General features: G+C 44.2%; 4 protein-coding genes across 4 annotated transcripts; all 4 read left to right on the top strand.

Moving 5' to 3' along the window:
* Window positions 1–729: 729 nt before the first annotated feature.
* LOC115061927 (ribonuclease inhibitor-like) lies at window positions 730–7,437 on the top strand. Its single transcript, XM_029530544.1, has 10 exons — window positions 730–1,339; window positions 1,553–1,690; window positions 2,320–2,496; window positions 2,702–2,878; window positions 3,623–3,787; window positions 3,975–4,139; window positions 4,592–4,756; window positions 6,145–6,309; window positions 6,761–6,925; window positions 7,011–7,437. Exons 2-10 carry the CDS (start codon window positions 1,566–1,568, stop codon window positions 7,012–7,014), a joined length of 1,308 nt encoding a protein of 435 aa, XP_029386404.1. The 5' UTR covers window positions 730–1,339; window positions 1,553–1,565; the 3' UTR covers window positions 7,015–7,437.
* On the top strand, window positions 7,000–13,849 carry LOC115060188 (uncharacterized). The gene is made up of 12 exons (XM_029528082.1): window positions 7,000–7,158; window positions 7,715–7,761; window positions 8,136–8,170; window positions 8,540–8,594; window positions 8,805–8,902; window positions 9,200–9,255; window positions 9,977–10,191; window positions 10,270–10,562; window positions 10,912–11,031; window positions 11,941–12,082; window positions 12,658–12,744; window positions 12,969–13,849. Exons 1-12 carry the CDS (start codon window positions 7,103–7,105, stop codon window positions 13,298–13,300), a joined length of 1,536 nt encoding a protein of 511 aa, XP_029383942.1. The 5' UTR covers window positions 7,000–7,102; the 3' UTR covers window positions 13,301–13,849.
* Window positions 13,850–14,719: 870 nt separating this feature from the next.
* taf5l (TAF5-like RNA polymerase II, p300/CBP-associated factor (PCAF)-associated factor) lies at window positions 14,720–18,254 on the top strand. The gene is made up of 5 exons (XM_029524749.1): window positions 14,720–14,885; window positions 15,292–15,433; window positions 15,777–15,881; window positions 15,995–16,755; window positions 17,199–18,254. The coding sequence occupies exons 2-5, from the start codon at window positions 15,295–15,297 to the stop codon at window positions 17,994–17,996; spliced, it is 1,803 nt and encodes a 600-aa protein (XP_029380609.1). The 5' UTR covers window positions 14,720–14,885; window positions 15,292–15,294; the 3' UTR covers window positions 17,997–18,254.
* A 937-nt stretch (window positions 18,255–19,191) lies between these two features.
* Window positions 19,192–26,332, top strand: capn9 (calpain 9). The gene is made up of 20 exons (XM_029523899.1): window positions 19,192–19,468; window positions 19,987–20,056; window positions 20,142–20,260; window positions 21,609–21,742; window positions 21,933–22,101; window positions 22,187–22,270; window positions 22,348–22,433; window positions 22,677–22,754; window positions 22,831–22,991; window positions 23,075–23,232; window positions 23,323–23,531; window positions 23,605–23,641; window positions 23,724–23,804; window positions 24,019–24,076; window positions 24,390–24,454; window positions 24,876–24,944; window positions 25,031–25,109; window positions 25,718–25,834; window positions 25,935–25,993; window positions 26,088–26,332. The coding sequence occupies exons 1-20, from the start codon at window positions 19,262–19,264 to the stop codon at window positions 26,112–26,114; spliced, it is 2,067 nt and encodes a 688-aa protein (XP_029379759.1). The 5' UTR covers window positions 19,192–19,261; the 3' UTR covers window positions 26,115–26,332.
* Window positions 26,333–26,902: the final 570 nt, after the last annotated feature.

Raw genomic sequence — 26,902 nt, 5'->3', positions numbered from 1 at the left:
TAGCTGCTGCTTCTATATGTTATGTCAATTTTTACACAGTGAAGAAAAAGTCCACAGATATCGCTTATTTTAAGAAAAACATTAGAACAGGAGGAGAGAAAGTAGTGACATTAAATATAACACAATAGGCCAAACTATCTGTAGGCATAGTTTTCTACTGGCCTGTTCACTACAACAGTACAGTAAAATCCTGAAGTTGACTTTTAGTTTTGGTGTGCCACCCATCACATTTTAAGTGGCCACCTCTATGAAACATTTCTGGAGGCACCACTGATCCAGTGAAGGCTAATTGCTTGTTATCTTCCTTTTTGTTGTGAATATACACTCACACAACAAAGAGAAACGGCACATCTTTGGATGTGGATAACATTTTAGTAAAGAATTTCCATAAAGCAGCCGACTCTGATGTCTTCCTGTCTGTATCCACTTCTCTCATTTTTTCTGTTCGGCAGCTTCTATAAACTCAGATCATGTTCTTTACCCTGTTAGTGGATCACCCCAACACACAGCAGCTGTGGGGCATTAGTTTGTGTTTGCTGACACACAAAGCGTGACAACAGACACAACAACACAACACAAAGTCAGCGGAGAGCGCTAGGCGGGGCTTAACTGTGCAGTCTCTGAATGGGGGCGGGGCTTGTCTACGTAGTCTCTGACAGGGGGCGGGGCATCACAGTTTCCGTCGCCGACCGTCCTCACCCAGAACATCCTCCCTTCAGGTAAAACAACCGCTACGATGTCTGCAGCTGTACTTTTATTTTTCTGTGTTAGTCCGCGGTTAAAGCTGGGTGAACCGTGTCCAGTGAAGGCGGAGGGAGGCAGGCTGTCCTGATGGTAAAACGGATGATTTGGGAACTGGGAAAAGACAATGGAAAAAACTAAGAGAACTGAAACTGAAACTTTACACTCTACGTGCTGTTGAAGGGCGGAGGTCCAAACTTTTTCTTTTTACTGCTGTTGTCTTCTATACATGAACATATTTTATTCATCCCTGTTGTCTGTTAATATTAGACATCTGCCCCTTAAATTGTCAATTGTAAATTATCACATCTCGTGATATTTAAGTATTTGATTTTTTGTTATTTCACGTGTTAAGACTTGGTCCTTGTCAAACTTTCTTGTATTATTGGACAATGGACACAAAACTATTTGTAGGTATTTATGTATGTAGGTCAAACATTTACCATATTTTATTTTATGTATTCCTTTGTTTTGATCGGCTCTACATGATGTTGAATTACGGTCATAAAGGCAAACATTTCTATCTTTCAGGGTCACTACCTCTGAGCAATTTTATGTCCCCACCAACATCAAAATCAATCCAGGCCCGTCCTTAATGGTCTGTTGATTTGAACTTATAGACTTCTTGTAACATTGGTCATTAACCTTACAGATATTAATCTGGAAGGATTTGTTTGTTGTTTTTTTTTTCTGCTCTCTCTTTCTCTCTTTGTCTTATTAAGAGAAATAAAGTCAAAAGCGAGAAAACTTCTATTCAACTGAAGTCTGATTGTTCAGTCATGCATTGTTTTCATGTTAATTCATTTCTCAGACTAAAAAGAAAGATGAGTTCAACCGAGAAAGAGGAAGGACCACATTTCCAATCCAGCCTTCCACCTCTTTGGACTAAAGGGGGACTAAAAGCCATGGATGAACCTGGACCTTCACAGGGACTACTACATGAAAAACTGTAAGCTTGCCCCATTGAAAGAACTTCTGCCCCAAGCAACACATGGAAAGAGAGAAGCTCTGTGGCTTGTTCTTTAGACTGCACAGAGACCAGGTCCATCCTGGACACCTGTTCATTTATTATTTAAAACTTTTGTAATATATAAAATGTATGTTAGTAGTGAAAACTGCCCCCCCCCAAAAAAAAACAAAAAACAAAAAAAACAACAATAACCCAAGTTTCCCAGAATTTAAAAGCACAACAGCTTTGATTAATCAAATCATTATTTGATGCATAAATTCAAATTGATGTCTGACAGCTTGTTATTATCTGATACAAATTGTTTCAACAAAACTAAAGTTGTTCTGATATTAAAATCAAAGAAGTTCATTTACAAAGCTTATATAACAAGTTTTTTGGCCAAAACAATAACTGACAATAATTCACTCCTCAAACAATATTGATTAACGTTGAAACAAGGCTCATTTACACTTTCTGTATTTTAAAAGGTTCAAACTTTGATTCTGATGTGAGAATATTTATCTAGATGGTACTGAACTGACTGACTGGAGATAGCTGGCTTATCTCAGCACAAGAAGGAAACTTCCATCAGCAGCTGTTAATTCACTGAAACTAACTGACTTTTTTAGTGAAGGACCTCTTCCTGATGAACTTTCGGATGCTCAGTGTGAACACTTGGCATCAGAACTGAGGTCCAACCCCAACTACAGAGAGCTGGATCTGAGCAGATACTCTCTGAAGGAGTCAGGAGTGGAGCTTCTGTGTGCTGCACTGAGGAGTCCAAAGTGTAGACTCCAGGTTCTCAGGTCAGACTGACTTTAAGAGACAATCCTCTGTTAATGTTAGTGACTTTTTTCTGACACCTCAGTCACACTAATGTCACAGACCTGTCTCTGATTATAAATGCAGTTGAACGTCCAACCTTAAAATAAAACTGAACCAACCTAAATGCCTCTGTTTTCACTCAGTGTTCAGTGAACTTACTAGCTTCACATTTCCTTCCTTATACAGACTGAATGGCTGCCTCCCGTCAGAAAGATCCTGTGTGTCACTGATCTCAGCTCTCAAGTCGGCCTCCATCTCTCTGAGAGAACTGGACCTGAGTGGAAACAAGTCCCTGAAGGATTCAGGAGTGCAGCTGCTGTCTTCTGTATTAAAGAATCAAATGAAGGCACTGAAAATCCTGAGGTCAGTTTAACTCGCGATTATTGTTTCAAAGCAGCGGCTGTGTGGTTCATAATAATAATAATAATAAATGAAATTCATATAGCGCTTTAGTACTAGTACTAAAACTCAAAGATGCTTTATGTAGGCACAGACAAAAAGCAGACACACAAACAATCAAAATGTGAAGTGCCTGACCAGGACAGATACACATCAGGAGAATAAGAGGGGGGTGAGTGTATGAGGATGGTCAGGTGTCTTAGGTGATCATGAAGAGGTGTGATTTTGAGTTGACCTTTACATGAGGTGAGTGTGTCGAGGGGCAGGCAGTTCCAGAGGGCTGGGGAGGTGATGGCGAAGGTTCTGTCCCCCGAGGTGCAGTACTTGGCTTTAGTGATGGGGGTGAGAAGGTCGGCGATTGAGGGAGTGGGTGAACAACCACGCAGCTGAGTCCTGAACATATTGTAGTTTTTAGAGGCCATAAAGGATGCTGTTGCAGCAGTCTAGTCTGGAGGTGATGAAGGTGAGGATGAGTGTTTCAGCGGGTGGGGAGGAATGTTACAGAAGTTCTTTTGACGTGGTTGATGTGTGCCTTGAAGGAGAGGGTAAGGTCCATGATGATGCCAAGGTTTGGTGCTGGTGAGGGGCGATGACTGACCATCGATGCAGTGAGAAGTTGTCGGGGGAGGGGAGGAGTTTACAACAACTCCAGTTAAACAACATCACTCTGTCCCATAACTAACCTGCTGTGTTTTATTCTTTCTTCAGACTTAACAACTGCGGTCTGTCAGAGAAGAGCTGTGCTGTTCTGGCCTTAACTGAGTTTTATTATCTGGAAGAGCTGGACCTGAGTTTGAACAACCTCTGTGATTCAGGAATAAAGCTGCTGTTTTCTGAACAGGGGGCAGTTATCTGGAGACTGAAGAAGCTGAGGTAGAACGTTTTCTTTTCTTCAGAGTGAATTTTCCAAATCCAGAGTTCAGTGTGATCAGATCATCCTCTCTCTGCCTGTTCTCAGATGAAGGCTGTGCTGCTCTGATGTCAGCACTTCAGAACAACTCCAGTTAAACAACATCACTCTGTCCCATAACTAACCTGCTGTGTTTTATTCTTTCTTCAGACTTAACAACTGCGGTCTGTCAGAGAAGAGCTGTGCTGTTCTGGCCTTAACTGAGTTTTATTATCTGGAAGAGCTGGACCTGAGTTTGAACAACCTCTGTGATTCAGGAATAAAGCTGCTGTTTTCTGAATGGAGGACAGTTATCAGGAGACTGAAGAAGCTGAGGTAGAACAATTTTATGAGTACGAGTACTCATACCTGGTATCAGACCGATACCCGACACTGGTATCTGTATCAGTGCATTCCTCGACTTATTCAAGCATTTCCAGCTTACACCGCTCTGCTTCTTATACAGCAGAGGAAGTTATAAGAGTTCATTTCATTTCGATGACGACATATATTCCCTCACAAACAGTGCAGGACATGATCAGTTTGCATTCTGTTCATTTGTCATATTTTTTGTGTTCATGCTGCTTTTAGACGGCTGAAAACTCATCAGATTCAGACAGAATAGACTGAATGTGTAGTAGCAGCATGACGTGCTGGAAAATCAGCTTCCTATAAAATAGTTGAATTAAATATCAGTATGAACTTTTGGGTGGAGGGCCTTTAAACTGAGAGTTAAACAACATCACTCTGTCCCATAACTAACCTGCTGTGTTTTATTCTTTCTTCAGACTTAACAACTGCGGTCTGTCAGAGAAGAGCTGTGCTGTTCTGGCCTTAACTGAGTTTTATTATCTGGAAGAGCTGGACCTGAGTTTGAACAACCTCTGTGATTCAGGAATAAAGCTGCTGTTTTCTGAACAGGGGGCAGTTATCTGGAGACTGAAGAAGCTGAGGTAGAACGTTTTCTTTTCTTCAGAGTGAATTTTCCAAATCCAGAGTTCAGTGTGATCAGATCATCCTCTCTCTGCCTGTTCTCAGATGAAGGCTGTGCTGCTCTGATCTCAGCACTTCAGAACAACTTCAGTCTGACAGAGCTGGACCTGAGTGGGAACTGTCTTTAGTTCAGTTTTATTTTATTATCAGGGAGAAAAATTGATTAGATCAGACAACAGATTAAAGGAGGACTGAGTTAATTAATGCACTTCAGACAGCTCTGCAGATCTCAACAGTTCATCTGTTCTTACATATGAAGTGATCCTCATGGTGACAGGCTGAGTGGGAAACTGACTGATTAGTAAGGAAGAAGCGTCTCTGTGCCATAAAAGATGTTCCCACCTTTTAGACCATGTATTAATTATTTTTAACTTGAATTGTTTAGGGAAGCTCTATTTCACTTTTTTCCAAAACGAGCAATGTAGCAGTACTTCCATTGGAGTTCTCACTGATACTGATACTGAGTACTTATGCCAGTAAACATAAAGTTACTCAGATTTTTTCCCCCACAGATCCCATCTGTTATTTGAACAACATTCCTCAGTATGAGTTTCTTCTACATGGCTGACTGGACTGCAGTGAAACTTGTGACAAACACAAATTTAGCTAAATAGTCAAATACTGACATTCAACATTAGTGCTTTTCTAAACATGGCACTGCCACACACACTGTAAGATTTCAGTACAACTTTGTCATATACTGAGTACTGACATTTAACCAAAGGGATTTAAACATAGTTTGTCCCTCCTCTCCAGAGTTTTTCTGGACATAATTTGCATTCTGCTTTGTTTTTGTTGCTCTCATTTACCTGAAAATAGTTCCACCCTGCTGATATGACTCTTCGCTTCCCGCCTCGCAGTCAAGTGCTGTAAAGCGCGCTGCTTTAAAGTGGTATTGGTGGCAATTTTATGAGTACGAGTACTCATACCTGGTATCAGACTGATACCCGACACTGGTATCTGTATCAGTACATTCCTCGACTTATTCAAGCATTTCCAGCTTACACCGCTCTGCTTCTTATACAGCAGAGGAAGTTATAAGAGTTCATTTCATTTCGATGACGACATATATTCCCTCACAAACAGTGCAGGACATGATCAGTTTGCATTCTGGTCATTTGTCATATTTTCTGTGTTCATGCTGCTTTTAGACGGCTGAAAACTCATCAGATTCAGACAGAATAGACTGAATGTGTAGTAGCAGCATGACGTGCTGGAAAATCAGCTTCCTATAAAATAGTTGAATTAAATATCAGTATGAACTTTTGGGTGGAGGGCCTTTAAACTGAGAGTTAAACAACATCACTCTGTCCCATAACTAACCTGCTGTGTTTTATTCTTTCTTCAGACTTAACAACTGCGGTCTGTCAGAGAAGAGCTGTGCTGTTCTGGCCTTAACTGAGTTTTATTATCTGGAAGAGCTGGACCTGAGTTTGAACAACCTCTGTGATTCAGGAATAAAGCTGCTGTTTTCTGAATGGAGGACAGTTATCAGGAGACTGAAGAAGCTGAGGTAGAACAATTTTATGAGTACGAGTACTCATACCTGGTATCAGACCGATACCCGACACTGGTATCTGTATCAGTGCATTCCTCGACTTATTCAAGCATTTCCAGCTTACACCGCTCTGCTTCTTATACAGCAGAGGAAGTTATAAGACTTCATTTCATTTCGATGACGACATATATTCCCTCACAAACAGTGCAGGACATGATCAGTTTGCATTCCTTTCATTTGTCATATTTTCTGTGTTCATGCTGCTTTTAGAGGGCTGAAAACTCATCAGATTCAGACAGAATAGACTGAATGTGTAGTAGCAGCATGACGTGCTGGAAAATCAGCTTCCTATAAAATAGTTGAATTAAATATCAGTATGAACTTTTGGGTGGAGGGCTTGAAACTGAGAGTTAAACAACATCACTCTGTCCCATAACTAACCTGCTGTGTTTTATTCTTTCTTCAGACTTAACAACTGCGGTCTGTCAGAGAAGAGCTGTGCTGTTCTGGCCTCAACTGAGTTTGATTATCTGGAAGAGCTGGACCTGAGTTTGAACAACCTCTGTGATTCAGGAATAAAGCTGCTGTTTTCTGAACAGGGGGCAGTTATCTGGAGACTGAAGAAGCTGAGGTAGAACGTTTTCTTTTCTTCAGAGTGAATTTTCCAAATCCAGAGTTCAGTGTGATCAGATCATCCTCTCTCTGCCTGTTCTCAGATGAAGGCTGTGCTGCTCTGATCTCAGCACTTCAGAACAACTCCAGTCTGACAGAACTGGACCTGAGTGGGAACGAGCTGAATCAGAAAGGAATGACGCTGCTCACTGAATTTTTGGGAAATGCAAAGTGTCAGCTGCAGAGTGTGAGGTCAGTGGAAAGTTGAAGGTTTGGACAGCTAACGTTTCTGAGCTAATGAATGTGTCAGCCTTTTAACACACAGAACAGGCTGTGTCCCGTCCTCATTTAATGTCAGCTGGGCTTGGCTCCAGCCCCCCAAGACCCCCCAAGACCCTGAACAAATGAGCATTCTGGATGATAGCTGAATATGAGTCACTTTTTTCATATATTTCTTCTATTTTTCACTTACTGAAATGATCCTGGGCAGCACAGCAGCACAGTGGTCAGCTCTGTTTCCCACAACAAGGAGGTCCTGGGTCACCAAAGACATCCTGTTTGGGTTCATTGGTGACTCTAAACTGTCCGTAGGTCTGAGTGGTTGTTGGTCTCTGTCTGTCTCTGTGATGGACTGGAGACCTGTCCAGGTGACCCCGCCCCTCGCCCAGAGTGAGCTGGGATTGGCTCCAGAACCCCCCGTGAGCCGGAAAGGGAAAAGAGGATAAGATGGATGAATGAACGAAGAAATAATATGCTGAAAAATCGTGTATTTGTACCCAAACCTGTCTCTTTTAACTCATTCCCACAGAGTGGACAACGGAAGAGAATTGATCCCAGACTGCAGGGGAACCGTACGTAAGTACTGAAAGAGAGACAACAGCAACAAAACAGTTTATACAGAGAACCAAACCTGCAGAACATTGTAGACACTTTAGTGACAGAGTTCATGGGCTAACTGGAGACTCTTTTATTCAGAGACATCACACTTGACTCATGAGAACAAATCAGAGTTGAACAAAATCACTTGATTGTGATTTTTAGTTTATTCCGTTCATCACTGTTTACCACATGTCTGTAGGTGGTTGATTTCACTTTGTTTGAACTGTGTGACTGAATAATTACATTGGATTGTTAAAGTTCTTAATTTACCGAGGAAAGCTCTACAAAAACACAATCTGATAGCTGAGTCTCTGAACTTTTTCTGATCATCTCTATTTCTGCCCCCTCAGACCCTAAAGGGTTGTCAACGCAACTTTGTTTTCAGGTAAAAACGCTGAGCGTCAGCAGTTGACACACAAATGGTTTTGGTGTAGCAGCAGAAAGCTTCTGAAATACAAAGTGAATCTTCATGTGTCAGTCATAAAAATTGTTCTGGTCAGGAGACAAATAAAACATTTTGAAATCTTAAGAATTGTTTTGCCTTGTTAATGTCTCATATCTGTACTCAGTATCAGTAAGTACCCAAATATAAACACCTGGTCTGTAAAAAAGTGGGTTTGTGCCTCTCAAATCTTTTAAATGTAGACAAAGAAACAACACTTTGGACATTTAATGTTTTAGTTAACTTCAAAGCCAATATCTGAAAAGATATATTTGGAAAGTTAAAACAATTTTGTGTCTTTGTGAATTCTAGCCCGCTTCATACACTCCGAAACGATACTCTGTTGAAGACCCTGGATCATCTTCAGGTAAGCGAAAGAGAGAAATAAAGACAGCAATATGTGTTAAATATCTGAATAAACAATTAAATGGTTTTTAGGCTAACATTTATATTTATTTTCAGTTATTTTAATGTAATAATTTTAGTCCATTACCTAGTTTTATTAAAATAATCTCAATATGTTCTTATTTTATAACAAAACAAAATCCACAACATTATTCCCTGTAATTTTTCATAGATCTGAAACAGTTGAAATTGACAGAGCCTGATTTTAAACACCCAAATGAAGAAACTGATTTCCCAGCTGGATCGTGTACCAACAATCCGGTCCTGAAGGTGAAACACAAATCTGAAACACTGAAATTGATGGATACTTCAGATAATTACATCCTATTAGATATTTTACAAAATTGTAATTACCGCTAAGTCACCTCTTGGTGGAGTTTCATAACAAACTATATCACTTTATTTTGTTAGTCATGTCTGTATTCCCAGTTACTATGAATTCCAGAGCTTCTCTCTGACCTGATATAACATCCTGAAGTCTGTATCATGAATATTTCATCACTTAATAAGACAAAGCTACAAGTTGTCATGTTGTAAAAACTAATTTTGTGTCTTTCTGAAATCCAGGGCCGGTCAGTTTTTACCCCTGAAGTGTTGAGTGAGCGTGGAAACATTTCTTACAGGTACAGCTGGCGTACGTGTTAGATTGTACAGCAACCTGTACACTGATCAGCAATAACATTATGATCACAGTTTATTAGGCCCCCTTTGCCCCTAAAACAGCCCGGACCAATCATTTCCATGAAAACCTGGATTTGGTCTGAACCAGGTTTAGATTGGTGCCCGTGTCTCCAGGTTTCTCAGCAGGTTCTTGTCTCAGCCCACTGATCTTCCCAAAATGCATTCTGGTGCCATCAACCTGATTCATCAGACCAGAACACCTTCCTCCAGTTCTGACAGCTTTCTATCACAACCAGCATGAACTTCTTCAGCTCTTCTTTGACCCCTGACCATGTGGTCCAGTGGTTTTTCTTCTGGACAGATCTGACTTTTCTGGTTCTTCTCAGACTGGACCATTCTTCTGCTTCAACATCAGCCTCAGGACTTAATGTTCACCTGGCGGTGCGTGCTGTGTAATCACAGCGTCTTCTGTTTGGATCCAGTTAGGGACCTTTGCTGCAGGTCATTGGCTTCTGTGTCTCCTTGTTTCCTGTCAGCTTCTCCGCCAATTACTGACTAAAGTAAAGGCACAAAATCCCCCCCAAAATACCGCCTACCTCCAGACCCCACCCACTGACAGGTTTCCACGGTAACCAGGTAATGACCTGGTATATAATGTCATGGCTGATCAGCGTATGTTGGTGATAACAGGATCCGGTCTTGATGTAATTTTCTGTGTTACAGGTTCAGGTGTGGAGCTGCAGGTGTGCTGCAGTGTGATGAGACCAAACTGGCGTTCACGATGACTCGAGACGGAGAGCTGTCGTACAAAGTCGTCCACTGGGACGAAAACCTTCTCAGGTCAGCTGGAAAGACGCCTGCAAGTCTGCTGTTCAACATCCAGTGTTCTGACGATGCTGTCTCTCAGCTGCATTTCCCTCACTGTGAAAAAGAGCTTTGTAAGTGAGCAAAAAAAGGCCGTTTTAAAACAACAAAGGGGTGGGACTAAAAGGAATGACGGCTCTTTGTGTTGACAGCACCGCTCTCTGAAGGCCTGTCTGTTGTCCACATCAGCGACGGTGGGATGGACGTCCTTCACCCGAAGGAAATAACTGAAACCCATGTGATTGTGGATGTTCCTCATCTCTCTTGCTTTGGCTTGGCATGGAACATCAGAAAGCTGTGGAAATTTGGGAAAACAATAAATGGCCAAATTCTGCTGTTTCAACAACGAGAGGACACGATGCAAAGCCAAAAACTTAACGTTTTCCTCCTCCCAGATAATGTTCCATTGTTGGAGGTAAAAGCTTATCTTCAGAGCGCAGTTTCTGTAAGTATTTCCAAAAAGAATCAACATTTTATTTCATCCACATTATTTAAGAGGCAGTAAATCTGCAGATTTTAGTTGTTGATATCCGGTGAAGTCCACTCAAAGTACTTTTTTCTACCATTACAGCGGTGTGCTGTTGTAACTGTACTATATGAATGTTTTTACTGTTGTATTCAACTATTTACTGTTGTATTTCAATATCGAAGTCATTGTCTCTTCCCCAAAAGGAATCATTTTGGTTTTGTTTAATCCTCTATCTGCTCCATCTTTACTGTAATTTACTGTTTGGCCATTACAGTATTAACGCTGTCTATAACTGCCTAATAAATACCTTCTTATGCTCCTGAAGGTTGAAGGGCAGCAGGCACAAGTAGTACATGAATACATTTTGGCCCCATCAACATGTGACCTCATCAGAGGCCAAAAGTACAGTGTGGACTGCTCGGAGGCCGACAGAGTTCAACCTCTGGTAAGTACGACAAACACAACAGACTGATCTGATTACAAGAAGGGATGAGCGAGTACACCACGATCCGTATCTGTATCCTTATTCATACTTGGAAAGGGCGGGACTTAAACCAGAAGTGGGCGGGGTTTATGTTATCAGGTTTTTACCCCATGACCCCATGAAGTGGCATATTTGATATGTTTGGGTCATAAAGAGCTGCTTTAAAATATGATGTAGCCTAACCTTTAATATCTATCAAGTTAAATGATCATCTTACTGGGGAACTCCATCAGCTAGCTGTAAATATCGACATGTCACCTCCGGTCGTTCAGTGGGATCATTTCTCCATAAAAACGAAGGCAAACAGAAGAGACAGTGATAAAGACCCGCAGATGTGAGTTTGTCACTGTACCGTTTTTCCCCGATACAGCCAGCGTATTAAAATAATCATCTGACATGTTCAAATAATGTTTTAAGTGAACTACCGGACTGAGTTTTAAATTGTGACGCCGATTGTTTTCCCTTCCGGTGGGCGTGGCTTTCGGAGTATGACGCCTTGTGTTCTGTCCTATCACAGGACACCCTGAGGAGGATTTTCCTTCAGGCCCGAGCCGGATATTGACTCGTTTTACTCGTTTGGTACTCATACTCGTCAAAATTTCTAAATCCATACTGGATACTCCTTTCAGCCAAGTATCCAGATTAACCCTAATAACAAGTTAATCAGGTTTCCTGGTTTCTCTGGAATTGCAGGAAAGTGTAGAAAGGCTTCAAATGATAGTTTTATTAAATTATTAAAGGATGAAGGCACACTGAGCAGAGAGCAGGAAGTACGGAGACAACGGAAGCTAATTGGTTCTTTTATTTATATAGCATGGTCATTTAACATTGTTAACATGGTAACCTTGAGATATTTTGAATGATTTGCAGAGTGCAACCTTTGACTGCAAGTATGGACCAAATTTTCACCCAACGTTTGAGATTCGGCTAAATAAGAGCAAAAAGGGAGCAACTGTGATCGTCAAAGACAAAGAGAAGACACACGTCTGGGACTATCACGTTGAGCTGACTGGTACATTCTATAAAATACTCAATCATACATTTGAAACATGACAATTGCTTTAATTCACACTTTTCATATTTCGTTCTGTGTTCAGCATTATTTGTTTTCAGCAACTGAAAAATGCACGTGTACACATTATTTAGTTTAGTAGGCATAAAGAGTCATAAAGAAACTGATCTGTCCGATCTGAAACTGACTGCAGTGATAAACTGATCAGATCTGGATCAGTCTGACTCCTTCTGTCTTTATCCTTCCATTCTCATCCTCCATCTTTGATAGTGACGTCTAGAGTCACGTCTCTACATCGGACGCTCCTATTGGCTCTGGTGGGTGATGTCACAGCCAATCAGAGTCTCTTGATCAGTCCTGTCTGTTTCTGAGTTTATTGTGTTGACAGCATAAAGACAATCAGATATCTGGAGCAGATTTTTCATCATTACTGAGCCGAACTCCTGATCAGATAAAGATAGAAACGACCCAAACACATGAGAGGAACGAAGGAAACATTCAGAGTGTTTAGCCTTAATGTGACTCTTAAGAAATTCTCGCCTCCCATCAAACTAAATAATTTGTTCTTGGTTCAGCTTCAGCTTCATCCTGCACTGTTGTGTCTAACCAGCCCCCCGACAATGAAGCAGACACACTTCCTGCAGCGGCTGGAGGAGGAGAAGGTGAGTTACTTGTTGGGTTGTTAGTATTTTACGAAAGACCCACAAGAGTTTTGGAGTCAGAATCTGTTTTTGCATCTTGCAACATTATTCAATAGTCCAGATAAATCAGATTCATTGTTTCTCACAGTGAAAGCTAAACCTCAGTGCAGTGATGTCTCAGAAAAACGTTGAACTATCTACCTAACTATCCAAGTGAAGTATTTTCCATCTTTTCCATCTTCCAGGTCCTCGTCAAAGTGGTAAAAGTGTACTAAAGAGAGGGCCAGAAGAGGAGAGCCTGTTATCTGTTCAAACAGAGTTCATTGACAGAGTGTCCGCTCCTGTTCTAAAGTACTTGGAGTTGGTGCTTCATACAAATAGGGTTATAAATGACAGAGAAATGGAGTCAAACCAAACAAAAACCAGAACAGACAAAGCACACAGTCTGATCAACATGGTGCTTAAAAAGGGAAATAAGGCTTGCAGAATTCTCATTGAAACCTTCCGTGAGCAGGATCCATTTCTTTATGAACTACTGTTTGTGAACCAGGAGCAGAAAAAAACAGTTGGACAGTGATGCTTTATAATTAATCTGAGGAACTGAGGAAGTTCCCGTACAGCAAGCTGAGACGCTCTGGACCAGCCAGGTCATGGACAGCACTGGTGGTTTCTTCAGGAGCTGAGTTAAACCCAAACCCTCACCCATGGACAGGAGCCTCCACAAGACATGCCCAGTTCACCCTCACTGTCCGCTTCAGCGTCAGCCTTCAGCATCCAGTGGACAGCTGTCTTCTCCTGAAGAGCCAAGACATACAGCGGAGGATGGGGAGATATGATCAGTGACCTTCATCAGTGTCGTTGACAAGGTGCCACTTGTACAAAAGTCCAAGAACAAAGCACCGCTCATCCAACTGTCTATCAAAGTGAAATTTTTGTAAAAGAGAAAGCTTCCATTTTCTATTAAAATATATTTTTCTATCTTTTTTCAGAAGCTTTAAAGTTTCTGAAGATAACATTAAGTCTTTATTTAGATCCACTGTGTTATTATTTTACCTCTTTGTTCTTGACATACCTGACTTCCCGATGCTGAGTGGTACTTTTTAAGGGAAATAAAGACTTGATTGGATTTTCTGATCCTTCTCATAGTTGGAGTCACTTTCTAAAGATGAATGGCCTTAATTTTATCACACATTTTCATTTATGGAGAAAATCTGTTTACCAGCTAATATTTAAGGGTTTCCATTTCAGATCTATTTTTGAAATGTCAGTCTTTCATACTGTTTTGTTTCTTTGTTGTTGTTGTTTTGTTATGTAGTGTGTAAATCTAAAAAGAAAAGATAAACAGCAAAGGGCGATGGCAACAAATTCAAAGTGCTTATTTTGGGTCAGTCCTACTTGTGTTCAGGTACATGAAGCAGCATTTGATAGATTTTAGCTCAGTGGGTTGGGAACCGGAGGGACAACGGTTCACGTCCCAGTGCGGACAAAGAAAAAAGTGTGATGTGTGGGCTGGTGAACGGAGTGGTGCCATTCCACCTACAGGCCACTGCCGAGCTGCTCCAAGGTGTGCTGAGCAATAGCAGCGCCTTCACTGTGAAAACAAGGTCACCTCTTCACCTGTTGCATGATATATGGCCATGTGTGGGGGCCTATACATATGTTTCTCAGAGTGTAAATGTCATTTCATTGTGTGTACACAATGAAATGTGTGTACAATGAAAATAAAATAAAAACTGTTTCTTGTGTTTTATTCCTTCATCAAATATTTAAGTTAATTCTAAGATTACATTTATTTATTGATATCGGTGTAAAGTCAGCAAACCAAACATGACACTGAACAAACTCACCAGTTATAATATTTATAACGAATTTATTTATACAATTATTTTATAGTTAAAACACTATAACCAAAATAAACTTGTTTATTTCACTTAAAAAAATAAAATATTTCGTCTTCCGCTTCCGTTTAAGGGAGTACGGGCTCAGACATTGATGCCCGAGCACCGATCGGGTTCAGGCCTGAGCAGGAGATCCCGGCGCTCATCGATGAGGCGGACGACCGCGAAGCTCGGCGGCGGAGATCCGGCTGGACGCGGAGAGGAGCCCTAACCCGGTCGGCTTTCCTGAGGTAACCGGGGCGGAGAGGTCCGGCACGATATGCAGTGAGTAAACACCTCCGACCGGGGAGGCCTCGGCCCGGAGCGGCCCGGAACGGCCCGGTCCGCCGCTGCTAGCAGCTAAGCTAACGGATTAGCCTCCGCTAACGTGGAGAGCCGGCAGCTGTAGACCGGTTCGGTTCGGAGCTCCGAGTGTTTCCGGCTCACACACCATCCACCATCCACGTTTATGGCGTCAGTGAGCCCGTTCAGGCTGCTTATCCCCCCGTAGCAGCGCTAGCTCGTCGGTTTGCTAAGTGGTTAGCTACCGGGATGCTGAGCAGTCCCGGACCGGGCGGACCGGACTTCAAACAAAACACAACAACTGTTACATCTCCGGCATCAGATTTTAGACCAGATTGTCCCGGTTTGTGCTCCGTTTGAGGTCAGGCTGTGTGTGTTTGGTTCCCAGGTCATGAAGCGGGTCCGGACCGAGCAGATCCAGTACGCGGTGGCTCAGTATCTGAAGAGGAGGCAGTATGTGGACACGGACGGATCCCTGAAAGGAGCCAAACTCTTCCAGTCAGCCGAGGAGATGGCGGCCAGCCTGACAGGTGAGTCTGGGAGTCAGGATGGAGATGGAGGATACTCCAAACACAACGTCCAGAACCACGTTAAAACAACGAATGAATGAATGAAAACATGAACGAATCAACCCGCCGTGACGTCACTTAATGGCCTCCTCACATCCAGACTCATCTGATTCTGTCTGATCAGTTTCCTTCTTCACAGAAAAGTTCCTCTCCTGTGTTTGGGTTCTTTCTGTCTCTATCTGATCAGTTCTGCTCATAAATGATGAAAAATCGAATTATTCTGTTTATTCTCAACACAATAAACGGATCCAGACACTCTATCCAACCTGTAGCTGCTCTGACCTGGTGTTTCTACTCACTGCAGTGCAGACAGAGTCGGGTTGTACCAACATCGTCTCTGCTGCTCCCTGCCAATCGGACCCCCAGCAGTACGAGACTCAGTACTCCAGGCTGCGCTCCTTTCTGTCAGGTGTGACCTCCACACGTCTTCTGCTCCTTTGAATCATGTCTATACTTCCTGTATGATGCTGTTTTTGAAACTATGGAGAACTTCACTGTAGTTTTTTCTGTCCCCTACATTAGAAACAGAAATATCTTGGGCGAAGGAGGTGAGCTGTATCCTCTACCCGCTCTTCATCTACCTCCACCTGGACATGGTGCGCTGCGGCCTGAAGGGGGCGGTAGATGGTTTTTACAGTCGTTTCCACGGTGCCTTTCTACAGGACAGTGAGCAGCGAGCCACCATAGAGCAGCTCCGCCATGTTCTCACAGCTCAGGATGTTGCAGCCAATCCCAAACTGAGCACTTTTCTGGAGCATAAGTTCGTGGTTCACCTGACTGAGCCGGCGTACAGCTACCTGCTGCGTTACCTGCAGAGTGAGGACAACAGCGCCCTGTGCAGGGCCCTCAGCACACACCTGCAGGTGGAGGTGACGGCGTCCAGGCAAACAGACTACCAGCTGTATGGAACTGCTGGTGCAGCAACCGCCACCCCAAACTCCACCTCATCGTGGGCCGGAGTGGACGGGGCGGAGGGTGGCGAAGGGGTGGAGGTGCCCGCGGGGATCCCCCAGAGCGAGGCGGCCCTGGAGGCCCTCCAGGACTGTATCAAGAAAGTCCGTGAGGGCCCGCCTTCACTCACCACGGTCTGTTTTTACGCCTTCCACCACACGGAGCAGATGCTGAACACCGCTGAGGTCTCGGCCGACAGCCGGCTGCTGGCCGCCGGCTTTGACAGCTCCACGGTGAAGCTGTGGAGCCTCAGAGCCAGAAAGCTGAAGGCCAGACCGCATCAGGCCGACGTGTCGCGCATCCACCTGGCCTGTGACGTGCTGGAGGAGGAGGTGAGGTCACTGGATGGAAGACGTCTTTGAGTAGCCTGCAGAAATACTGACCAACATCAGATCCACAGATTCAAAATGATTTACAAACTGTCAGTTTCAACACTCATCGGCTCTGAAAGGAGCATTTCAGTTTAGCATCTTCAAATGTTGGCACATTGTGCGTTTTCTAACCTCAAAGTTGAACTTACAGACTTTATATATACGTGAAGCTCAGTCGTTTTAGAGCTCATGTTCAGATGTGATGATGTTTTTGTAGATTACAGAAAAAAATGTATTAATTTCATCGTTTCCTATTTAGTCAGTTTGAAAACCGAAAATGAGATTTTATTATTTAACCGATTTAAAGCTGAAGAACTTCTTTGGATCGAGTCTCTCTAACATAAAGAGATAATCAACAGACAGTTGATGTAAAGCAGTCTCTGTGTCCTCCTGTTTGTCCTCAGGCCGAGGAGGAGGACGGCTCCGGCAGCGAGATAAAGACGCTGCGAGGTCACAGCGGCCCGGTGTTCCGCACTTCCTTCCTGACGGACAGCTCGGGGCTGCTCTCCTGCTCTGAGGACGCCACCATACGTTACTGGGACCTGGGCAACTTCACCAACACGGTGCTGTACCAGGGCCACGCCTACCCGGTGTGGGACGTGGACGTCAGCCCCTGCAGCCTTTACTTCGCCAGCGGCTCCCACGACCGCACCGCCCGCCTTTGGACGTTTTCACGCACGTACGCTCTACGGCTGTACGCCGGCCACCTTGCCGACGTCGACTGCGTCAAGTTTCACCCCAACTCGAACTACCTGGCCACCGGCTCCACTGACAAGACCGTCCGGCTGTGGAGCACCCAGCAGGGGGCATCTGTCCGCCTCTTCACCGGACATCGCGGCCCGGTGCTGTCGCTCGCCTTCTCACCTAACGGGAAGTACTTGGCGTCGGCTGGTGAGGACCAACGGGTAAAGCTGTGGGACTTGGCGTCAGGAACATTGTTCAAAGACTTGCGCGGACACACGGACAGCGTCACCAGCCTGTCCTTCAGCCCGGACAGCAGCCTGGTGGCGTCGTCCTCCATGGACAACTCGGTCCGAGTGTGGGACATCCGCAACTCCCACGGTGGGACGCCGGCCGACGGCTCCTCCAGCGAACTGGTGGGACTTTACACTGGAAACACCAGCAACGTGCTCAACGTCCAGTTCATGGCCTGTAACCTGCTGCTGGTGACAGGAAGTGCACAGGAGAAAGCAGAGCCGTAGTGTGTTCGTGAGAATGTTGTCACTTTTCAGGAAGCAGTTTCCCTCCCAGACGCCAGCAGCTGCCGGGAGTCCGACCTTCGTTCTCCTCATTAGTTCCAGATCTTTACTTTTGTTCTCCTTCAGTTCCGCTCTTCAGTAGAGAAGTGACCTTCTGTCAGATGACGTCAGTGTTGAAGTTTAGCTGATGATGGAAAGTGTATTATTGTGTGTCTTGTGCCTTCAACCTGCTGTCATGCACAAATTCAACAACCAATAAAAAGCAGCAAATGAAAATGTTGTTCCTGTTGCATGAAACCACAAAGTGACGGCTCATTTTGAGGCTTTACAGGGTCAGAGGTCAGTGGTGGCTGGTTGAAACTACAGGTACTTTAGAGACCTCAGTGACCCTGGAGGGAGCACCCCAGGGCTGGGGTTCAGACCCACTGAAGCACTGTGCTGAGAAAAGCTCCTCTTGTGTCCTGTTGTGTTATCATCAGCAGGTGAATTGTTGAGTTGATGATAATCTTTTTTTATGTTTCCAAACTCCAAACTGGAGGGGAACTCATTTGAATTGATTGGACGAAGGATGGAAATCTCGTCTGTCAGCTGAGATCCCAAACAGAACGTTGATTTAATGTCTGAAAATGTGAGATTCAGATGAATGTTTTAATTTTTTATATCTGGATTTACCGATCCATTTTATTTTTACAGATTAAATTCACACAAACATGGAAACAAATCAGCCTTCATCAGGTCAGTTAAAACAGAGTTTGACAGATCTGGACAATAAAAACAAATCCATTTTTAAGATGCCCCAAAGAGACCTCTGACCTCTGACCTTTGATTCCAAATTCTACTCAGCTGATTCTTGTGTGATGAAATTCACTTGTCTGGTATCTGGTCCGGTCTGGTCCAGTCTGGGGTTCGGCCTGAGGAGGAGACAGTCAGCTGAACTGAAGAACTTTGATTTATGACTGACTGATTCTTCAAGGCTCAGATCCAGATCCAGCAGAAGTGCGGTCCCGACGTGCGATCTGGGATGTCTGGGATCAGCTCACTGACCGGAACCGGCACTTTCTGCTTTTGATGTGAATGAGCTGAAGGAATGAGTTCTGCTTCCTTCAGGCCAAACCCAGCAGGGCGAGGTCTGCTGCTGCAGGAGGACTAACCAGTTTCGGCCTGGAGGGTGTGTCCCTTCCAGTCCTACCGACCTGACAGCTTGTGTCTGCATCACACGCAGCAGCAGTCGGTCCATCGGAGTCCTTCAGATCACACAGAAGAAGACGATGCCTCTCCAGTCCACGCTGTCCGGCAGGAGCTCGGGCTCCTCCCGCGTTTTGGACACCCAGTCGGATGGGAAGTCCTTTGAGGAGCTGAGACACGAGTGTCTTATGAAGGGGGTCCTGTTTGAGGATCCAGACTTTCCTGCCACTGACTCCTCGCTCTACTATAGCCAGACTGTTCCCGTCCAGATTGAATGGAAAAGGCCAAAGGTACGTAGATCACGAGTCAGTCCTGAAATCTGGTTCAACTTTGTCTCTGTTCACTCTTCAGCTGTCTGAGTCTGGAACTGAAGTCAACAGAACTCAGCCTGACATGAAGGTTCAGAGAGTTAATCTGAAAAGATTTAATGCTTTTATGTTTAAAAAAAAAGGTATTCTGTGTTTTTTCAGTCGGAGCTGAAAAACCAGTTCTGCAGGAAAACTAAATAAAGTGCAGGGGCAGATTTCTGAGTGTTTACCCTTTACCCCTCTGATATCTGCCCTCAGGCACGCAGCTTTATTGTCTTTGATTTTTACACTGTGACATTAGTGTTCGTTGTTTTAAAACGTGTGGCTCCTTCAGAGGAAGCTCAGCTGTCACTCTTACTACACATTTCTTTGTGGGGCGTTCCTGCTCAGACTGAATGCTTCAGCTGCCTTTCGTCCTCTGACGATTAATATTCGGGGAATGTGGACACACCTTCGTCACCTCACCTGTCTGTGACACCAACCTGTTTGTTTCTTCACAGGAGCTCTGTGAAAACCCAAAGTTCATCGTGGGCGGAGCGAGCAGGACGGATATCTGCCAGGGGCAGCTGGGTGAGCGCTGCGGTCCATCTGTGGTCTTCACCTTCTAGTTTCTAGCAGGTTTTTTTACCCATCATGCACCTGTCTGTCGCCACAGGGGACTGCTGGCTCCTGGCAGCCATCGCATCACTGACCCTAAAGAAGGAGGCGCTGGCCCGAGTCGTCCCGCACGACCAGGACTTCGATCGTAGATACGCCGGCATCTTTCACTTCCAGGTACACACAGAGACACACATTCATCCATCCATCATCCCTCAGTTCATTCATCCACTCATCATCCATCATCATCCATTCATTAGTCCATCCATCATCCATCCATCAATCACTCATCCAACCATCATCCATCCATCCTCCATTCATCCTCCATCCATCCATCATCCATCATCCATCCATCCATCATCAATCCCTCCATCATCCATCCATCATCCATCCATCCATCCATCCATCCATCCATCCATCATCCATTCATTCATCCATCCATCATCCATCATCCATCCATCCATCCATCCATCCATCCATCATCCATCCATCATCCCTCAGTTCATTCATCCACTCATCATCCATCATCATCCATTCATTAGTCCATCCATCATCCATCCAACCATCATCCATCCATCATCCCTCAGTTCATCATCCACTCATCTTCATCATCATCCATTCATTAGTCCATCCATCATCCATCCATCAATCACTCATCCAACCATCATCCATCCATCCTCCATTCATCCTCCATCCATCCATCATCCCATCATCCATCCATCCATCATCAATCCATCCATCATCCATCCATCATCCATCCATCCATCCATCCATCCATCCATCCATCATCCATTCATTCATCCATCCATCCATCCATCATCCATCCATCCATCATCATCCATCCATCATCCATCCATCATCCCTCAGTTCATTCATCCACTCATCATCCATCATCATCCATTCATTAGTCCATCCATCATCCATCCAACCATCATCCATCCATCATCCCTCAGTTCATTCATCCACTCATCATCCATCATCATCCATTCATCAATCACTCATCCAACCATCCTCCATCCATCATCCATTCATCTAACCATCCATCATCATTGATTCATTAGTTCATCCATCTCCATCCAACCATCATCCATCCATCATCCCTCAGTTCATTCATCCACTCATCATCCATCATCATCCATTCATTAGTCCATCCATCATCCATCCATCAATCACTCATCCAACCATCATCCATCCATCCTCCATCCATCCATCCTCCAGCATCCATCCATCATCAATCCATCCATCATCCATCCATCATCCATTCATTCATCCTCCATCCATCCATCCTCCAGCATCCATCCATCATCAATCCATCCATCATCCATCCATCATCCATCCATCCATCCATCCATCCATCATCCATCATCCATCATCCATCCATCATCCATCCATTTGAGCTTCGGTGGTTCATTTCTTGTATTTTCCCTTTGATTGTGTGAAGCCGTCACGTTGGAGGTTTTAGCTCTTTGCTGGCTCTGATAAAAACGAGCTTCAGCTCCTGACGTGGTCTCTGCTGCTCCTTCAGTTCTGGCATCACAACCAATGGATGGACGTGGTGGTGGACGACCGGCTGCCGTCGGTGAGGAATCAGCTCATCATGGTGCACTCGGCCTCCAACGACGAGTTCTGGAGCGCCCTGCTGGAGAAAGCCTACGCCAAGTAAAGCTCCTTCCCGCAGCTTAGACAACAAAGAGTTTCCAACTGCAGCCTCGACTTAGTTATTTTCTAAATTGAGCTTCACATCAGAAGAAGGAACTCAAAGGAGATGAGTGAGAAAGGATGAGGATGCAACCGCTGGGGATCATGAATCTATCTGAGCAGGCAGGAATCGTCTGTTTGTGTGTTTCAGGTTGCACGGCAGCTACGAGTCGCTGAAGGGCGGCAGCACGATGGAGGCCATGGAGGATTTCACCGGCGGACTCGGAGAAGTGTACGAAACCAAGAACGCTCCAAACAACCTGTTCTCCATCATGAAGAAGGCTCTGGACCGAGGCTCCATGATGGGCTGCTCCATTGACGTAAAGACCCGACTGTCCTGGGACGCACATCGGCAGCTCTCAGCCCGCTGCGCCGTCTTTAATCTGCTGTTTTGGTTTCCTCCAGATCTCCAGCTCTGCAGAGTCTGAGGCCAAGACCTCCACCGGCCTGGTGAAGGGACACGCCTACTCCATCACAGGCCTGGAGCAGGTAGGACGCCTGGTTCAGGTTAAAGACACACCGCTCACAGCAGCTCGCCGTGAGAACTACCTGTGTGTGCTTTTCAGGTGAACTACAGAGGTCAGACGGTCCAGCTGATCCGGGTCAGAAACCCCTGGGGCCAGGTGGAGTGGAACGGGCCCTGGAGCGACAAGTAAGAACAGAGCACACGTGTCGCACCATCACAGTATCTGTTGTTCAGTTGGTGCGCGTTTTGTATCACTCCACAGTAGATTGTGTAGTTTTGTGGTTGTTTTCCGTTTTTCTCTTATTGACTTTCCTGCCAAAGATGGAAATGTCACTGACGTCAGCGATTGTTCCTGAAAGTAACAACCGTGCCATCAGTTACTCCCGCGGTGTGTTTGTGTGAACGCTGTCTGTTGTTTGGTGTCGTCAGCTCCAGAGAGTGGAATTATGTTGACCAAGCAGAAAAAAATCGCATCCTGCAGAATTCAACAGAGGACGGTGAATTCTGGTGAGTCTGCTGTGAAATAAACACAAACTGAACTCTGCTGATGTGGAGACGACGCTGAAGGTGTTTGTGACTGCAGGATGGAGTTCCAGGATTTTCAGAGGAACTATGACAAGGTGGAGATCTGCAACATGACGCCCGACTCGCTGACCGACAGCACGAAGCGCCACTGGGAGCTCAGCATGTTCGAGGGGAACTGGATTCGCGGCTCCACCGCCGGAGGCTGCAGGAACTACATCGGTGAGACCGGCTGACCTTTTCAACCTGAAAGCTGAACCTCAACATGGAAAGTCGGTCTTCATTTGCACTCTGAATCTCTGCAGACACATTTTGGACCAACCCCCAGTTCAAGCTGGAGCTGGAGGACGCCGATGACGACGACGACATGTGCAGCGTGGTGATCGCCCTGATGCAGAAGAACAGGCGGAAGCTGCGGATGGAAGGTCTGGACCTGGAGACCATCGGCTTCGCCCTGTACGAGGTCAGAGGAGGTTTCATGCAGGGAACATCTCAGCCCGTTCTTCTGGACTCCTCCCTCTGTGCTTAATTTAACTCCCGTTACTCCACTCAGGCTCCAAATGACGAAGACCACCAGGGGAAGGATTTCTTCCGCTACCATGCCTCCAAGGCTCGCAGCAGGACCTACATCAACCTGCGGGAGGTGGCAGAGCGCTTCACACTGCCTCCTGGGAAATACCTGCTGGTGCCCACCACCTTCCAGCCCCACCACGAGGCCGACTTCCTCATCAGGATCTGCTCTGAGAAGAAGGCCCAAGCTCTGTGAGTCCTAAAGCGCTAAAGTAGCAAATGTGACATCAAAATATCTGCAATTACTGACCATCTTCGTCAACAGGGAGATGGGAAGCAACGTCGACGCTGACCTGCCAGACGTAAGTAGATTGATATTCAGTCCGCCGTTCAGTCCATCGGTCTGTCGGTCGGCCTCTCCTGACGTTGTGTTGCCTCCACCAGCCGCCGATGCCCAGCCCTCCAGAGGAGGAGTCGGACGAGGAGAAAGGTCTGCGGAGGCTGTTTGAACAGCTGGCGGGCTCGGTGAGGAAGCTTTGGTCTTACTACTTTACTTTGGCCTCTGGATGTAAAAGATGTCAGATTGCATTGAAGTCTATGGGAAAAGGTCATGGTGTCAGTGACCAGAGTAACGCAGAGGAAACATGTTAATATGTGGAACGTTCAGACCAGAGTTGTAGCGAGCCGTGGCACCGTGGTAACTTTGAAACCTTTCTGTTCAACACTGGTGTGTGTGCAGGACCAGGCCATCTCTGTCAGGGAGCTTCAGCAGATGCTCAACGGCGTTCTCAGCAGACGTAAGTCTACACGGACAAAAGTTTCATCTTCAGTCTTAAACCCGGCTGCAGACGCATCATGCAGATATTCCAACATTTGAGACATCTAAACGGCGGACTCTTGTGTATTTTCTGTGATTTTCTGATGCCTGCCACCGGAATGCTAAGATAAAAACATCAGTTCATTCAAAACATCTGGAAATATTTGAGTGTACAATTAGATCCTGGTGTACCACTTTACCACTGTATGGAGGAAAAATCCAACACGGCCCAAACAGAACCTTTTTCCATACATATATTTATTTTCTTAAATGTTTTAATCCTTTCTCTTCAGGAAAAGAGATCAAATTCGACGGCCTGAGTCTGAACACCTGCCACAGTATCATCAACCTGATGGACGTATCCTTCCTCATTTTACTGATGAACACACAACCTGAGGCAGACGGCCAATGCTGTTACAACGAGGATTTTAATTCATCTTACTACAGAAGAATTGAGGAGAATCAACTCTTTTATCTCACAAATTTCATAAAAATATGAAAGTTTTGTTAATATAATAACTTCAATGTCTCTCTTTAAAGCACTTAAAAATTTAGAAAAGCTGTTTTAAAAAAACAATATTCACTATCATCTTAAAGCTTAATCAACCTTTTTCTAAATCAAGTTTTCCTTTTTCCAAAGTCGGGACATTTCCGTTTAATATTTCATTAATATTAATATCATTTACATGAGTATGAGAAGATGAAATCAGCTGTAAAGGATCTAGAGTGTCTGATTTGAAATGAATGCTTGCAGTCTTTTTCTTGACGCAGTAAACCAGGTGGACAACACGGGGAAGCTGGAGTTCCAGGAGTTTAAGGTCTTCTGGGAGAAGATGAAGAAGTGGATTGTAGGTGTTGGTTCGTGTATTAAAGCTGGAAATCAGCTCAGCTGGTGCACGACTGAGGATGGCTTTAACTTGTGTTGTTGTTGCAGATGTTGTTCTTGTCCTTCGACACCGACCGCTCAGGGAAGATGTCGTCCTACGAGCTCCGCATCGCTCTCAAAGCTGCAGGTGAGTGTCAGTGATTGCTACTCAGGAGCCACATCTGGACTTTTCTGGTGTTAATATTATCGGACTGCAGCTCTGAAAACAAGAAAAAACAAAAACCAAACATTTCATTTTGGAATACTTTTTAGATAAAAACACTTTCTACATGTGTTTGGGTTGTTTGGCTGTCAGCTCATCATTTTAATTAACAACATGTTCGTCAAGACAAATTTGATATTCCTGCGGGAGCCTGACAAGCTCAACACAAACTAATACATGAAACACACACAGACACATACATGACCGTACAACAGGGGCGTAATACAAATGTAGGTGCTCGTTCGCAGGGGGCCTGTTTAATGTTCTTTCACAGCAGCAGCACCATAAAAATGATTCTGTCATCAAATATATCGGATCATTTAATGTCTGTATTTATTTTTTCTGATATTTAGGAAAACTGGAGGTTTTTATTAAAGTGTGAGCGGAAACTAAGAACAGTGAAACATTATAGTGGTTAGATTTTGGGTGAACAGCAGGCCTCTCTCGTTTCCTGTTTCCACTTTCCCTGTCAAATGAAGACACCTGAATAAATCCGTTTATTAAAATGTGGCTTTGTCTTTGTTCCCATGAAGGCATGCAACTGAACAACCAGCTCCTGCAGCTGATCGGCCTGAGGTTTGCTGACGACAACTACGACATTGACTTTGACGACTACCTCACCTGCATCGTCCGCCTGGAGAACATGTTCAGTACGTTCAGATGAACAGAGAGAGAAACAGACCGAAGTTTTAAAAAAGAACTGATCATACTGATTATTGGTGAGTAACAAAAGCTCTCTCTCTTAACCAGGAGCTTTCCAGGCGATGGACAAACTGAAGCGAGGACGAGTGAATATGAACATGATGCAGGTGAAACCACGTTCATGTCACAGTCACACCTGAGTCCTGTAGTCTGATCCTGATCCTAAATGTCAACTCTCTTTATTTCCTCTTTACCTCCCAGTTCCTGATGCTGTCGATGAATGTCTGAGAGCGAACAGACACCAGAAGTGCCAGAACTATCATGAACATTTTCTTTTCCAAATGTCACTGTTTGGGCAAATAAAGTGAGATGCTGTCAGGGTTAAAGTGTTGCAGTGGGGGCGGGGCTTCACAGCCACCTATGCTTTTGGACAAAACGTGGTTTTATTCTTATTATTATTATTGTTTGGCTGCATGGATGGAAATAAATTTAAATGAGATTTTGTCTATGAGAAATAACACAATTATTGAAAGTTATTAGTTGAATTCCATCATTCATCAGTGACATTTGTAAGCCAACACGTTCTCTTAACCAGTCCATCAGTATTCGTTTACTGGAAACTCATTTAGAGTAAATGTGTGGTTTTGGTTTTGAACAACTAATAACACAACACAAGAAGTGCAAACGAATCTGAAATAGATTTACTTACCTTATAGCAGTTTTTGCTGAGTTTCATTTTGGCTTTAAACTTGACTATTTGCGATTAAATTCCATTCAGATATATTTTATTACATTTCATAAGTTAGTTAGTCCATTAAAATCTCTCATTAATGTTCATGAATAAGAACATTTTTCAGCTAAATAAATAAATAAATAAATAAATAAACACATTTAATGAATAGATAGGTAGATGAATGAATGAATAAATAAACACATTTAATGAATAGATAGGTAGATGAATGAATGAATAAATAAACACATTTAAATGAATAGATAGGTAGATGAATGAATGAATAAATAAACACATTTAATGAATAGATAGGTAGATGAATGAATGAATAAATAAACACATTTAA

This window comes from Echeneis naucrates, chromosome 1, assembly GCF_900963305.1.
Source record: "Echeneis naucrates chromosome 1, fEcheNa1.1, whole genome shotgun sequence".
Taxonomy (NCBI): domain Eukaryota; kingdom Metazoa; phylum Chordata; class Actinopteri; order Carangiformes; family Echeneidae; genus Echeneis; species Echeneis naucrates.
Note: the sequence above shows the minus strand (reverse complement) of the source record. Positions and strands in the feature narration are given on the sequence as shown.